This window comes from Parasteatoda tepidariorum, chromosome 2 (assembly GCF_043381705.1).
Source record: "Parasteatoda tepidariorum isolate YZ-2023 chromosome 2, CAS_Ptep_4.0, whole genome shotgun sequence".
Lineage (NCBI taxonomy): Eukaryota > Metazoa > Arthropoda > Arachnida > Araneae > Theridiidae > Parasteatoda > Parasteatoda tepidariorum.
Window position 1 is genome coordinate 9,877,918 of NC_092205.1, and position 12,849 is coordinate 9,890,766.

The 12,849-nt window shown below is 28.6% G+C and overlaps 1 protein-coding gene across 1 annotated transcript in view; it reads left to right on the forward strand.

The window, feature by feature from the left end:
* LOC107448812 (carboxypeptidase D) overlaps nt 1–3,403 on the forward strand; it is a 233,923-nt gene extending 230,520 nt beyond the window's left edge. The window contains exon 10 of the mRNA XM_021146849.3: nt 506–3,403. Within this exon, the coding sequence (XP_021002508.2) occupies nt 506–628 (123 nt within the window). The 3' untranslated portion in view covers nt 629–3,403. The remainder of the gene's footprint in view (nt 1–505) is intronic.
* Nucleotides 3,404–12,849: the final 9,446 nt, after the last annotated feature.

Below are 12,849 nucleotides of genomic sequence, written 5' to 3' on the forward strand. Positions count from 1 at the left end.
AAGAGCAATGGCTCTCACTTCCTATTGAACTGATAGACCGCATAATTGAAAGCATCACACATCGCTGTTTGTGCTGTATTGCTTCTAGAGGCAATCATATTCCATATTAAAGGTACTTTTTCTATTGCAAACCGATACTTCCAATTTGTTTATTTTATACATGTGCTAATTTCTATACTACTATTAATGTCTGATAATTTCTTTTTATGTTGTTTAATACCTTACTATGTGTTGTATATTGTGGGTAAGTTTCATAAAATTCCATGTGTAATTTCTTGAGTTATCGCGATTTTTGTGAATTTTCCTTAATTTATGATAACCAGTGTATATATATAAATATATATATATATATTTGCTTTACATAGATTGAAGAATATTTCTGATCTAACTTGGGATGTTAATTGTGAAAAAATCTCTGAAATTGCGGAAAAATCTCTTAAAAGTTGCAGCTTTATGAAAATTTAAAAAACTTGATTTTCTAATTATATTTTTGTTACTGTTTCAGGTGCCTGATTCAGCGACAGAGACGCAAACAGATTCATCAAATATACATCCTATGTTTCCTGTTCAGAGACCAAATGCATTCACAATTATTATTAATCGCTTAGCAGCTTGGATAAGAGGATAAAGTTATTCAGAAATATACATACTGTTGAATTTTTTCTTTTTTTTTAAAAATATTAGGGTTCCTTTTGAAATTATTATCTCTGGGTAGTGGCTTATCAGTATTTTTGCACCCTTCTTTATGAATGCATGAACACATCTAATTGATCAAGATTAAGGTTAAGAACAAAAAAAAAAGAAAAAAACTAGTTAGGGTGGGTTTTACAATGAGCCCAGATGTCAACATTTTGGCCGTGTTACTTACTATGCGCAAGCGCATAAAGTAGTTTTCAAAACTCTAGGTGAGAGCGCATGCGTAGAAGATACACTTCACTGAGACCTTTACTTCGGCGCTTATTGTGGACTTATCCTTAAATCAAGAGAAATCAAATCTGTAGCATCTGCATGTCTTTTCGTGTCACATGAAATGTTGGAAAGCCTACCAGTACCTACTAGCTTACAATAAGGATAACCTCAGCTCTTAAATCTTAATTTATAGCAATACTTACAAATAATATGACAATTTTTTAAATTTATATTTCACTTTTATTGCAAACCTGTAAATTGTTATTTTGTTTTGTCTACTAAGAACAATGTTAATCTTTTATTATTTAGTGACAAAAAAAAAATAAACTAATATAAATTTTTAAGCATTCATATAAAAAAAGTTCCTTCATCTTTTTTTTTTTTTTTTTTTTGTCTAATGATTTTAAAAAAAGAATCTTGACTTACTGGAGCACTTAAAAGCAATTGAGCAGTATTTCTGAACATTTATTCAATTTCTTTTTTATCTTTCAATAAAAACCTCTATTTTTTTTTTCATTTCGTGAAATATCGAAAATTGCGTTTATTATTGAGACTATCTTCATTTTGTTGACTAATTTTTATGTGCTCAATTCAACATTTTGTTTCTATTTAGAACACTTTTTTTACATTTTGAGCACTACTTTTAAAGATATCATCTTAAACGCTTATTTTCATTTATTGTGATATCACCTACAAAGACTGACGTATCATTTCTAACTTTCTTACTCTATTGAAAACCTTCAGTTCTCTTTTTTAACAGAATAAAATCCTAAAAGCTTGCTATTACTGCGGTAATTGCCAACCATTAGCAGTTTTAGCTATCTAGTACCTTGTTTATTGTGAAACCCTATGAAAATTAAAGCTATAACGAGCAGCTTTGAAAATGCTTAGCGGGTTGCTGGAGGGAATTATAGTGGAATCAGTTACCAAACTTGGTCAACTTTCTATCAAATCTTTCTTCCTCTTTTTTTTTTTTTTTTTTTTTTTTTTTTTTTTTTTTTTTTTTTTTNTTTTTTTTTTTTGTAAATTTAATGCAGAAATAAACGCGTAAAGTTGCGTAAATTATTGATTCATTGATTCAGTCTTTCAAAAATAAAAATAGGGCCGGTGCTAAAGATTTCAAATTTTTAGCTAGTGAATTAGCCAAATGTCAAAAGTATTCGCCAATTTTCGAAAGTCTTCGCCAAATGCAAATCTTAACAATAATTAATGCTACGGTAGTTGGTTTCAGGCTTGTATTATTTGGACCCAATTCTGATTGGTTATGTGGCGCATCTACCGAAAATTACTGTAATCGAATAAAAAATGCTGATTTGCTTAGAAAAACTTATTTTGACGTAATTTTGAGGATCGAGTTAAATATATATTTTTTCTTTCCAGTGGAAAAAAAATCATTTTTCAATACTTTCGAAGAACACAATTTTATTCTCCAAATTTACTATTTTATCCCATTTGGTGTTTAGTACGAGCCCCCTGAAAAATATAACTTTTACTTTATTTCGTTTCATCTTATTTACTCCTGAAATAACTTAGTAACAAACACATTAACGGTTTGAATTTTAAAATAACTGCTTTTTTTGTTTTTTTTGTTTTTCTTTTTTTTGGCATCTAAACACAACTAATTGTCCCAAGTAAAGCTTTCTTTTTTTAAATACAGAATATTTCATTATATATTTGATTATTTTGCATTATATTTATGTATAATTATGAAAAATTATGTACAATTATAAATTTATGAACGCAGAGTATCTACTCTGAATCGTTCGACATGATAAAAGCAGGAAAAAAGTATACGCATCTATAATTCGAGGATTCAGATTCTTATCTTATCAAAGCATTCCAAAGAAAGTTTTTGTTTCATTTTCTTTCCTCAGCCAATCGCTGATAGTTACCCGCATTTTGCAATTTACTGAACTTCGTTTAAGTGAAAAAAGAATTTTAAGATTTATTAGATGAAAGACATGGTTTGAGTGTTTAAAATAGCATAGTTCAAAAGTTTTTATTTGATCTTTATCACTTAAATTTGCGATTGACTTTTTAAAGACATTCTTTTATCAAACATAAAATCTCAGCATTATAGACAAAACATTTGCGAAAAAGATTTGAGGCAGTCTGTTTGCTTTCGAAGTCAAGTAACGTTTGACTGATCAAAGCTAACTTTTAACGCTGATTTAACGTTTATTTCCTTCTTTTTTTTCTATTGTAAAGATTGTACTAAAATTTCAACGACCTCTATTTTTATGTTTGATCAAATCTATTTCATGAAAATAAATTATATAGATATAGCATTATATGTCAAGATTTAATTTACTATAGAGACATTTTTGAAGTCTGACAATTTTGGAATCATCCCCATCATTTTTGTAATATTTGCACAATTATTTTGTATTTAGCATCTTATTTAATCCACAATTATTTAACATGCTGGCATGTGAGAGTTTTCATCTATGATGTAACTGACTATTGTACTTATTAAATAATATTGTAAAAAATGTGTCTTGTGAATTATTTTTTAACAATCCAAGCATCACAATATAATTCATTACATAAAGTGCTTCAGATTTATAAGTCTTTTTTTCTTTAGCGAATTAGATTTTTAGCATTTTTATGTCTGATTATTATAAATTTCTGAGAATAGGATTGGGAATAAATAATCTACTGAATGATATTTTACTTTATTTATTATTCGTGTTATTGATTGTTGAAGTTATCCTTTCATATTCATGCAAAAAAGAATAGCCTCATTATTCAAGGTCATTATTTTAAAATTCAATCTTGAAAGTCTGCTTCATCCCCCCTCATTATATAGAAAGATAAAAATATTACTTTAACTGTAAGTAATTTTTTAAAGAAAGTAAAATGAGTGAAATATTTAATAAATAACTTTAAAATTTTTGTAATAATTTCAAAGCGTTTTTAATAATGCATTTTTTTGATTTTTGAAACTTTTAAGAGGGTATTAACTTTAAAAGAGAGCTGGATTTTCACTTAACCAGCTTCGTTGCATTTTTTCTGAGAAATGATTAATTTGATTTCCAAACATTTTAGTGATTTAATTTTGCTATGATAAATATCTTATTATTATGATATTTTGAAATTTATGAGCTTGATTCTCATAATATTTGATTTATATGTAAATAAAAATTCAGAAACTGGAAATTAAAAAAACAAAATGGGATATAATATGCGTCCTATAAAATTAATAAATCACGATCATAAGTCATAGTCATAAAAATATTTAAAGATCTTAAAAAATATCACTAGTTGAAACCATAGTCGTAAGCATAAAACATAGTCATAATTATTAACAATCATAATTCACAATCATAAATCACAATATCATAAATCACAATAAAAGTGTCCCACTATAAGTAAGGAAACTACTGTAGTCGCTACTTTTTTATGTAATTTTTAGTGTAGTGTGCAACCTTTTTAAAAATAGTAGAGTAGTGAGTAGTACGATAAAAAATATAATACTTTGTAGCGATTCTCGTAAACTACTTTTAGCAATAATTTAACGAAACATGGCTCTCACGAAACTAATTATTTGAATTTGATGGGTACAAATCTTCAGTGGTTCTTCAATTGTAATAAAAATGACCCTGTGGCTGCAGCTGAGCGTTAACAGGAATTCTGTATTTTTGAATCACGTATAACTAATATTTAAACTAAACATTATGAATAATAAATAATTAATCCCTTACGTCACACTTTCACATGCCAATGTACTCATGTGAAACATTGATGTCATTTTAAAAGGAAGGAATGTCTTTTTTATGTACTTAATTTCTTAGAGGAAATAAAAGAACATTAAACAATTAACGCATTGCAAGTATTTGATACTTTCTTAAAATTAAATATTCGATGTCGAAAAAAGTTTAAATGAGCAGATTCGAAAAAAAAAATGTTTTGGAAATAGAAACTGACTCATGTAAACATGAATTAGCATTTCTTAATTATTTCCTTACATATAAAAGTTCGTCTCCTTATAGTAGCGAAGCAGGTACTGCAATTCCAAAAAAGTTTGTAGTCACTGAATTACAAAAAAGTAGTTGCAGTTTTTCGGACCACTGGTCACAATCATAAAGTATAGCCATAAATCATAATCTTAAGACAATGTATCATTAACAATTAAGATGAAGGACACTAAAAAGAATTCAGTAGTACAATTCTAAGAAAGAGTTCATTGCATTCGGTTATTTTATAATGGATATGCTTTTAGAACGAATTTTATTTTTATTTATTTAAAAAATAAACCTATGGCTTCATTTGTCCAGAAGTTTTCAATAATAGTTTAGTTGAGCAATAGAAATCTAAATGGAGGTATTTCTGGTCGGAAGGTAGTATCTGAAACATTCTTATAAATCACGGAAATCCAGTCGACAGATACCGAGAATCAAAACGTGACATAAAATTAGACTTCGACTGTCATTCGAGTCACGCTCTTCATTCTTCTTTCGAACGATGGGACAGAGAGTGGCACACCACCAATAAGAATCCACTCAATCATTCGATTCTATTCGTGCAGAAGTGCACTCCCCTCGGCAACTCTTCCATTTATAACAAGTATTCTCATTGATGCACACTGAATCATCCCTTCAGAGGAAATGAACCGGAATTCGAAACTATTTCCAAGTTGTTTTGTTTTATGAGCAAATAGCTCCAACGCATTCCAATGAAGTACTAGTTACTGTATGAACTACTTTGTACAGTTTAAGCCAGTTTTTTTTAAACAGTATTTTCTCGCAAGTATTTAATAAATGGTTGAAACTCTTTCGTCAAGAGGTGTCTGGTGTTCTGTCCCTTATAGAAGGAGAAACAATTCTGCTATATATATATACAATATATATATACAATATATATATATATATATATCANTAATTATTCTTTATTCAGAAATATCGCATTTATAGCAATAGATGTGTCTTGATAACGACTATTTGCTTTTACCATTCTTGTTTCTCTACAATTTAGTTTTTTTATTTTATTCATGTTAATTTGTGTTTATATATATATATATATATATATGTCTTGCAATAAAACCGGAATTTGAGATAGATAAAAAATTAACTTTGTAAATTTTCCGTTCGTATGGTAACCGTCCAACAGAAATTCTGGTTTTTAAAATTATAGTTATTATTACCACATATTTAATAAAAATATAAGTTTTAAAGTAAATTTAATCCAAGATTTAGCCGAGTAAGTAAATTCAATCGAATAAATTGTTTTTATGCCATGTTCTAAGGTATCATGACAAAATTACTAAATTTCACTACCAAACACCATGGTAATAAAACCGTATTTTATTGTTGATTTTACCAAACGTCACTATCAAAGTGTTTCACTAAAGACTGTCAACATGTTACCATGTTTTTTGGTGTTACCGTAGAGCCAGAAGCACAGTAAATTTTACCGTATTCTGGTAGTTAATGACCATACTTTTTTTTCTCAATGTATCATAAAAAAAACGATCTTCATGAATATTTAATAAGAAAAAATCGATGGAATAAAAGAAATCCTATCTATATAATAACCTCCACATATTCACATATATCCTTGAAAAAAAAATACTGAAACGATTTTCATTATCTTTATTTAATTTTTTCTGTTTCTTTAATCATCGCACACATTTTTACATGGAGGAAATTTTAGCTATTTTAAGTCGTCGATTCAATTAAGCTTAAATTAACTTTTTCTGACATTTAATTCAATACCTAAACATAATTTTTTATTAAAAAAAAACAACGTTTTAAACTTAAAATAGATTGTCCTGCAAGCAATACTTTTAAGGCCAGAGGTATTTGCAAAGCGTCTTTTGTATGAGTTGTTTAAACTTGTCAGCTTAAAAAGAAGTTGAACCAATGTTCCGAATACCTATAAAGTTCGACGATGGATAAAACGAATTAATTTATGAAGAGTTTATATAACATTGAGTAGCATCAATATGTATACAACCATCAAAATATATATACATCAATAGTGTGGATCAATAGTATGGACATATAGAATAGTGTGGATTTTTATAAACTGGTCTAAAAATTTACTAAGCAGTACTTTGAACAACATAAAGACTTTTTAGCATCATTAAAAATTTAATGTTAAAAAAGTAAAAGGAAATAATTTTTAAAAAATCTTGTATCTTATTAATATTATTTTAAACACAATGAAAACACATTCAATTGAAGAAATCATAAACTTAGAATTTAATCAAATGCTTCCTTAATAAGAAACGAGTAAAATTAAAATTGAACTAATTGAATTGAAATGAACATTTTCGATCAAAGAAAGATTCGTACCAATGTTGATTCTAATCAATAAATTCTTCAATTATTAGAAAACAGAACTGTTTATTCATCATTAAGAAATTCCCCCAAAAATCAAACTCTGTTTCAAAGACAAACTATCTAATTAGATTTCAGTGTTTATTTAGTAGACAAATAGTAATCAAATGAGATAGAGCTTTTATTTTACAAAATATTCTTGTCATGATGAATCAATATGAAAAGTCAACTTGAAAGGAGGTTTCAGTAATTATTTCAATAAATTATTAAAATTAAATTTTGGAGCTTACTTTATAACTGCTAATAAAAAACGATCAAATTCAATAGGTAATCAACATTTTGAATCGGTTTAAAAAGTCCTAAATTTTTCTCAGTACGAAAAAAAAAATTTTTAAAATTTAAAAATATAAGCCTGAAACGTCAAATTAGACTTCGAAAATTAATGAAATGCTTCACAAACCAATGCAATTTGCTAAACGAAAATTGAAATAATTGTTGCGTTAATAATGAACCACTTTATGAAAACATAACGTTATCAAAGTTAGCCTAATATGATTCGGTTCACAGTAATCCTACAACTATGTGTTCATAATCGAAAAATGGAAATCTAAAGTGATTATTAATAAATTTAATAATGAGCAGCCAAATTAATTAAGGTTTGCTTTATTCTACATATGTATAAAAGTAAACATCGTGAAAAGCGTATAAATAATGTCCAGTTTAGCAAAATGAATCACTGCTTCACGGTCAGTGACCAGCAAAAAGTTTCGAAGTTGTTGGACGTGGAGAAACAATTACGTCCATAAAGCTAGCATGGCTGTTAAATTGCGTTATACACTGTCGTTCGTAAAATATATGGCCATTGACCATAAAATAATGTTATACTTGTAAAAGTTGTAACCTTAAGACTCAAGTGATTTGCTGATCGAATCAAGCCGAAATAGTACAGTGCTGCCATCTGACGAGGAGTGAGAGTTTTGAGTTCTTTATTCGTTGTTCTACAATGTAAAGAGAGGGCGAGAAAGTTGTTTTTTAGCGCCAGCTGGATTCGAACAAGGGAACTTTTTTTCGGGACCTCCATTGGAAATAGTATATGACCCAGGATAGTAATAGGAAGCTTTCCATGAAAAAAACCATTAAAATTCACCATGAATTCTACAAATTTTTCTAAAATCCTGGTTAGCATTGGGTATTTTTGCCCAAGAAGCGAGATGGCAGTATGAATTAACGAGTAACTCTCCTAATTTTACTCAAATTTCTTAGAGAGTTACTTAAATGGACATACTGTAATTTCAAGATCAAAGCACGGAATTAAAGAAAAAAATACAGGAATGCAGAAAAATTACAAGCAAATTAAAACATGAGAAGAGGAAGGTTAATCAGTTGGGTAGTTCCCTTTTTCGTAAGTTTCGACACTGAAGATGTTTTTTCATAATAGAATTGAAAATGCAGTATGTTTATGTTATTTATCTGTTTCTTGGAGTTTTACACATTAAAGAATATTTACGAATAGCATAAATTTAAAGCTAGAAATTAGATTAAACTGAGAGAAAAATACCAAAGAATTTAAAAGTCGAATTTTTTCTTTTTTTAACCATGATAATAAAATAAAGTTTTACACTTAAAATACGGAAAATAAGTAAACCTAACTTTTAAATGTAATAAAAAAACGGTAAATATTCCGATCATGCAGCACATCGGACAAAATGGTTATTACACGCTTGAATATTACTTTTTCTTCCTGGGGGCATCTCGGAGATATAAGAAAATTTTCACGATAAATTACATGTTAAATCTCCCGCAAGATTGTTTTTCCTCCGAAATTAAGATAAGATATCTCGAATAATTTATGTAGCATAAAAGTAAACCCCCTTTCTGGTCGATTAAGTACATAATGGAAGCGAGACATTTTATTTGATGATTTTTTTGTTGCCATTTTTTTGAAGCTCTTTGAAAATTGCAGACTGAAAGTTGCTTTAAGCTCACATGTAAACATACGTTTGATTGGGAAAAAAAATTTCGTGCCACAATTGAAAGGAATTTAATTGTTTTAGGATTAGGTTGTAGTTAACTTAATAATAGAATGCATAAAATAACTTTACACATGATGTACTTAACAGAGCTATTAACACGAATAAAAAATATTTTGCGTCAGACATATTTAAAGTATTCTTAAAGAAAATAAATTTTTAACATTCTTTTCAAGTAAAGACCTCTATGCAAATTTAAGAAATTGGGTCAACCTGAATTTGCTAAAAAATATTGTTAAATAACTGCTATTAATTTATAAATTTGTTAATCCTAGTTGAAAAAATGTTCTTTAACATAAATAAGTTCCGCTAACTATTTTTCTTTTTAAAACAGATGAAGGAAAAATATCATTTCAAAATTAAATAAATATTACTTGACATTTCTGATTTAATTTCAAAAGTTGAATTACAATAATTCAATTCAATTTTTGTCCATAAGAATCGAAGTTTATCTTATTAACTTCAATACACTATTGTAATTTTTTTTAACCATACATTATAAGCTTTGAGCCACACTTATTTTATAAATAGTCCAAATTTTCTACAAACTTAATATGGTGCTAAGTTTAAAAATGTTATGCATCTTAATCTAGATTGCAAGGCCTAACTTGAATGAAAACTTAGTTCAATTTCATATATAATTATAGTTCACAACAAAAACTGCATCATAGTATGGTTCTAGGTATCTATTATGTAGTTCAATGTTGACTGAGAAAGTTTTTCAAAGCCTAATTCAGCAAAATATTCGAATGTGGTAGTAATAATGCTAGATGTGTTTATCAAAAATAGCAGTAAAATTTGAATTTATTGTTGGGAAAAAAATGAAGAAGCACTTTTTCGTCTAAGACAATGTGGTGATTCAAATATAATGATTTTATTTTATTTTATAACTATCATTGAACAATTTATGACTACCAATGTTCAACTCTGTATCCTTGTAATTTTGAACCCAATCCAGAAGACAAGGGAAGTTATGGATCATATATTAGGAGAAATTTGCCTTCGAGGAGAACTTTTTGAGGGAACTAACCCGTATTTATGATACACGGAGAGAAAAACTACGAAAACCTCACGCGGTTAGCCTGAGAGCAAAGAGAAAATTTAATGATTGAAATTTTTTTAATGATTACATTTCTCTATCATAATCACTTCTAAAGATTAACGACTTTTCTCAAAAGATGGAAAACTGTTGTAAGCGAGGTTTTGAACATTGAGCACCAAGCTGGAGAGCTTAAGAAAGATTTTTACAATTAAAAAAGGGCGAAATCTCAAAGACGGATGTCAGGTAAGTACTAAGAATGCTTCAAAACCTCCCTATGTCATCGACGCAATATGTTGAGGACATTGTGTGCGGCATTAAACGAAGCATGTTTACTTCTTCATACAAATAATCGCTTGTCTCTAGTCAACTTGAAGAACATATAGCACAAAAATGAAAAAAAAAACAGCAAAACAATATTGAACTCGCTAATTCTTCCTTCCATAGCGCTTGATAGAAGAGCAATAGCTGTGGACATCGGAAACTTCAGTAATAATGGTTGTTTTACTTTCAATAAATGCAAGGAGTATTCGTGTGGTTCGGCTAGCCGTTCTGAAGCGTGGATGTAAGGAGATCGAATCCCGGTATAACACTGAATGTATTATCTTACTGTCATTTTGGAACTTGTGTAATTTGTTTTTAAATTGGAAACAGATTTCAAGTCCTTATTTATATTTCGCAGAAACCCACATTTATAAGTGAATAAATAAATAAATCTCGCTACCTCCATAAGAGATGCATACAACAGACACTATACCTCGATCTATATCAGAGAGCATTATTTTTAAAGCACTTCAAAATATCATTTAAGCCTATTTCACTCTGGTCGAGAAACGTATTAGAGCAATTAAAAATTAGATGTCACTTAACTCCTATTAAGGATTTAAATAAAAAGCCAAGTTTAAATAAACCATGGAAATGTAAACAGTATGTTACTATTCTATATGGTAAAAGGCATAGACATCAAAACGTCAATATTCTGGAATCAATGGTAAGAAGAATGACTGTTTTTATAACTGTTTTGATTCTTTTATCATAATGCCTCAGAGCATAACATAAAAAACATTTATTGGGGTGAATTTACTTTCTAGTTTCATGTTTCTACTGAATGTGTGGTAATAAGAAGTACGGGATGATTCATGAAAAGGCATACAGTTTCAATGCATTATAAACTAAGAACAATGTAAGATATTACCTGCAACAGAATTGTATGGGGTCATTTTTAGTTTTGTTAGGGATAGTAAGAAATGCTGGATGTGTCACCTCTCAGTCAAGTCACTCTGATCCGGTAATCCATTTCTGCCTAAACGTGGTTGAAAATGACGATTTGGCTGATCGCTAAGTTTCCACCGATGAAACAGCACTCCAAATAAGTGAGAAGGTAAAAAAACAAATGAGTATCTTTGGCTGCAAGCAAATTAGTATTTATCAAATTTGCAATTTTTAAAAAAAGATTAATACATTTTAAATTATTTAAGTTATTTATTTGTTCTAAAGTCCAGTTAATTCTTCAAGGCAAGATTATAAACATAGTTCGAAATCATCGAGCTGCTTGAAGTGGTAAGGCACTTAAACTATGACTTTTTTTATTTTCCTTGAAGAAAGACAAAGCTTCGAAAAACAACGTTTGAGAGGAAACGGATTACTTGTTCAACGTGGGTAACTAAGGTCACTCATATAACATCCGAAACCGTCTCGAATAAAACCCGGTATAATCCTCAATCCGCAATAGCATACATTGTATATCCTAGCTGTCTTTAGTAAAATTGGGCTATTTCAAGCTGAAAAGAGTTTTTAAGCCTTTTTTTGTACTTACAGAGAAATCCACATATGTACAATAAATAAATAAATAAATAAATCCCTCTTAATCATAAAAGATGAATTAAGCAGTCACTATAGTGTGAGATATTTGGGTTAAGTATGTTTAAAACACTCTAATTGAACACTTACATTCATTATTCTTGTCCCTTTAATCCCTGTTATAATTGATAAATTACATTAGAACAAGAAATAATTAAAAGTAATCTGACTCCTATCAACTATTTAAATTAAATGTCATTTTAAATAAACTTTAGAAATATAAACAGATTATTACCTTTATATTTGGTGATAGGCAAAAACATCAAGAGGCTAAAATTTATAAATAAATGATAAAACGATTGATAGTTCTGAAGATCGTTTTGGTAATTTTTTGTGATTCTCTAGAAGAATAATTTATTTGCTTACATTTACTTTTGAGACTTGTATTTGCTACTAATTGCATTGTAATAAGAACTATAATTTCGAAAAGAAGAAGTTTCGGTAAACGATAACAAAAGCAAATGGTTAAATTACCATATGAATGGTTTAAATACCGTAGATTTTGGTTAAATTCTTAAAATTGTGATTTTCGCCACCATAAGTGTCTTTTCCATTCCAGTATAGTGATTTTGCCAGAATTTTTCTCTCCCTTTATGTATCCTATTTTATGTATTCGGCATAATATTTTTAATATTTCACTTGGTATTTTTTCGATATACTGTAAGAAGTTTCTTCGTAAAATTAAGGTAAAATAACCGGCAGCAGTCTATCTATCTAACTGACCGTAAAG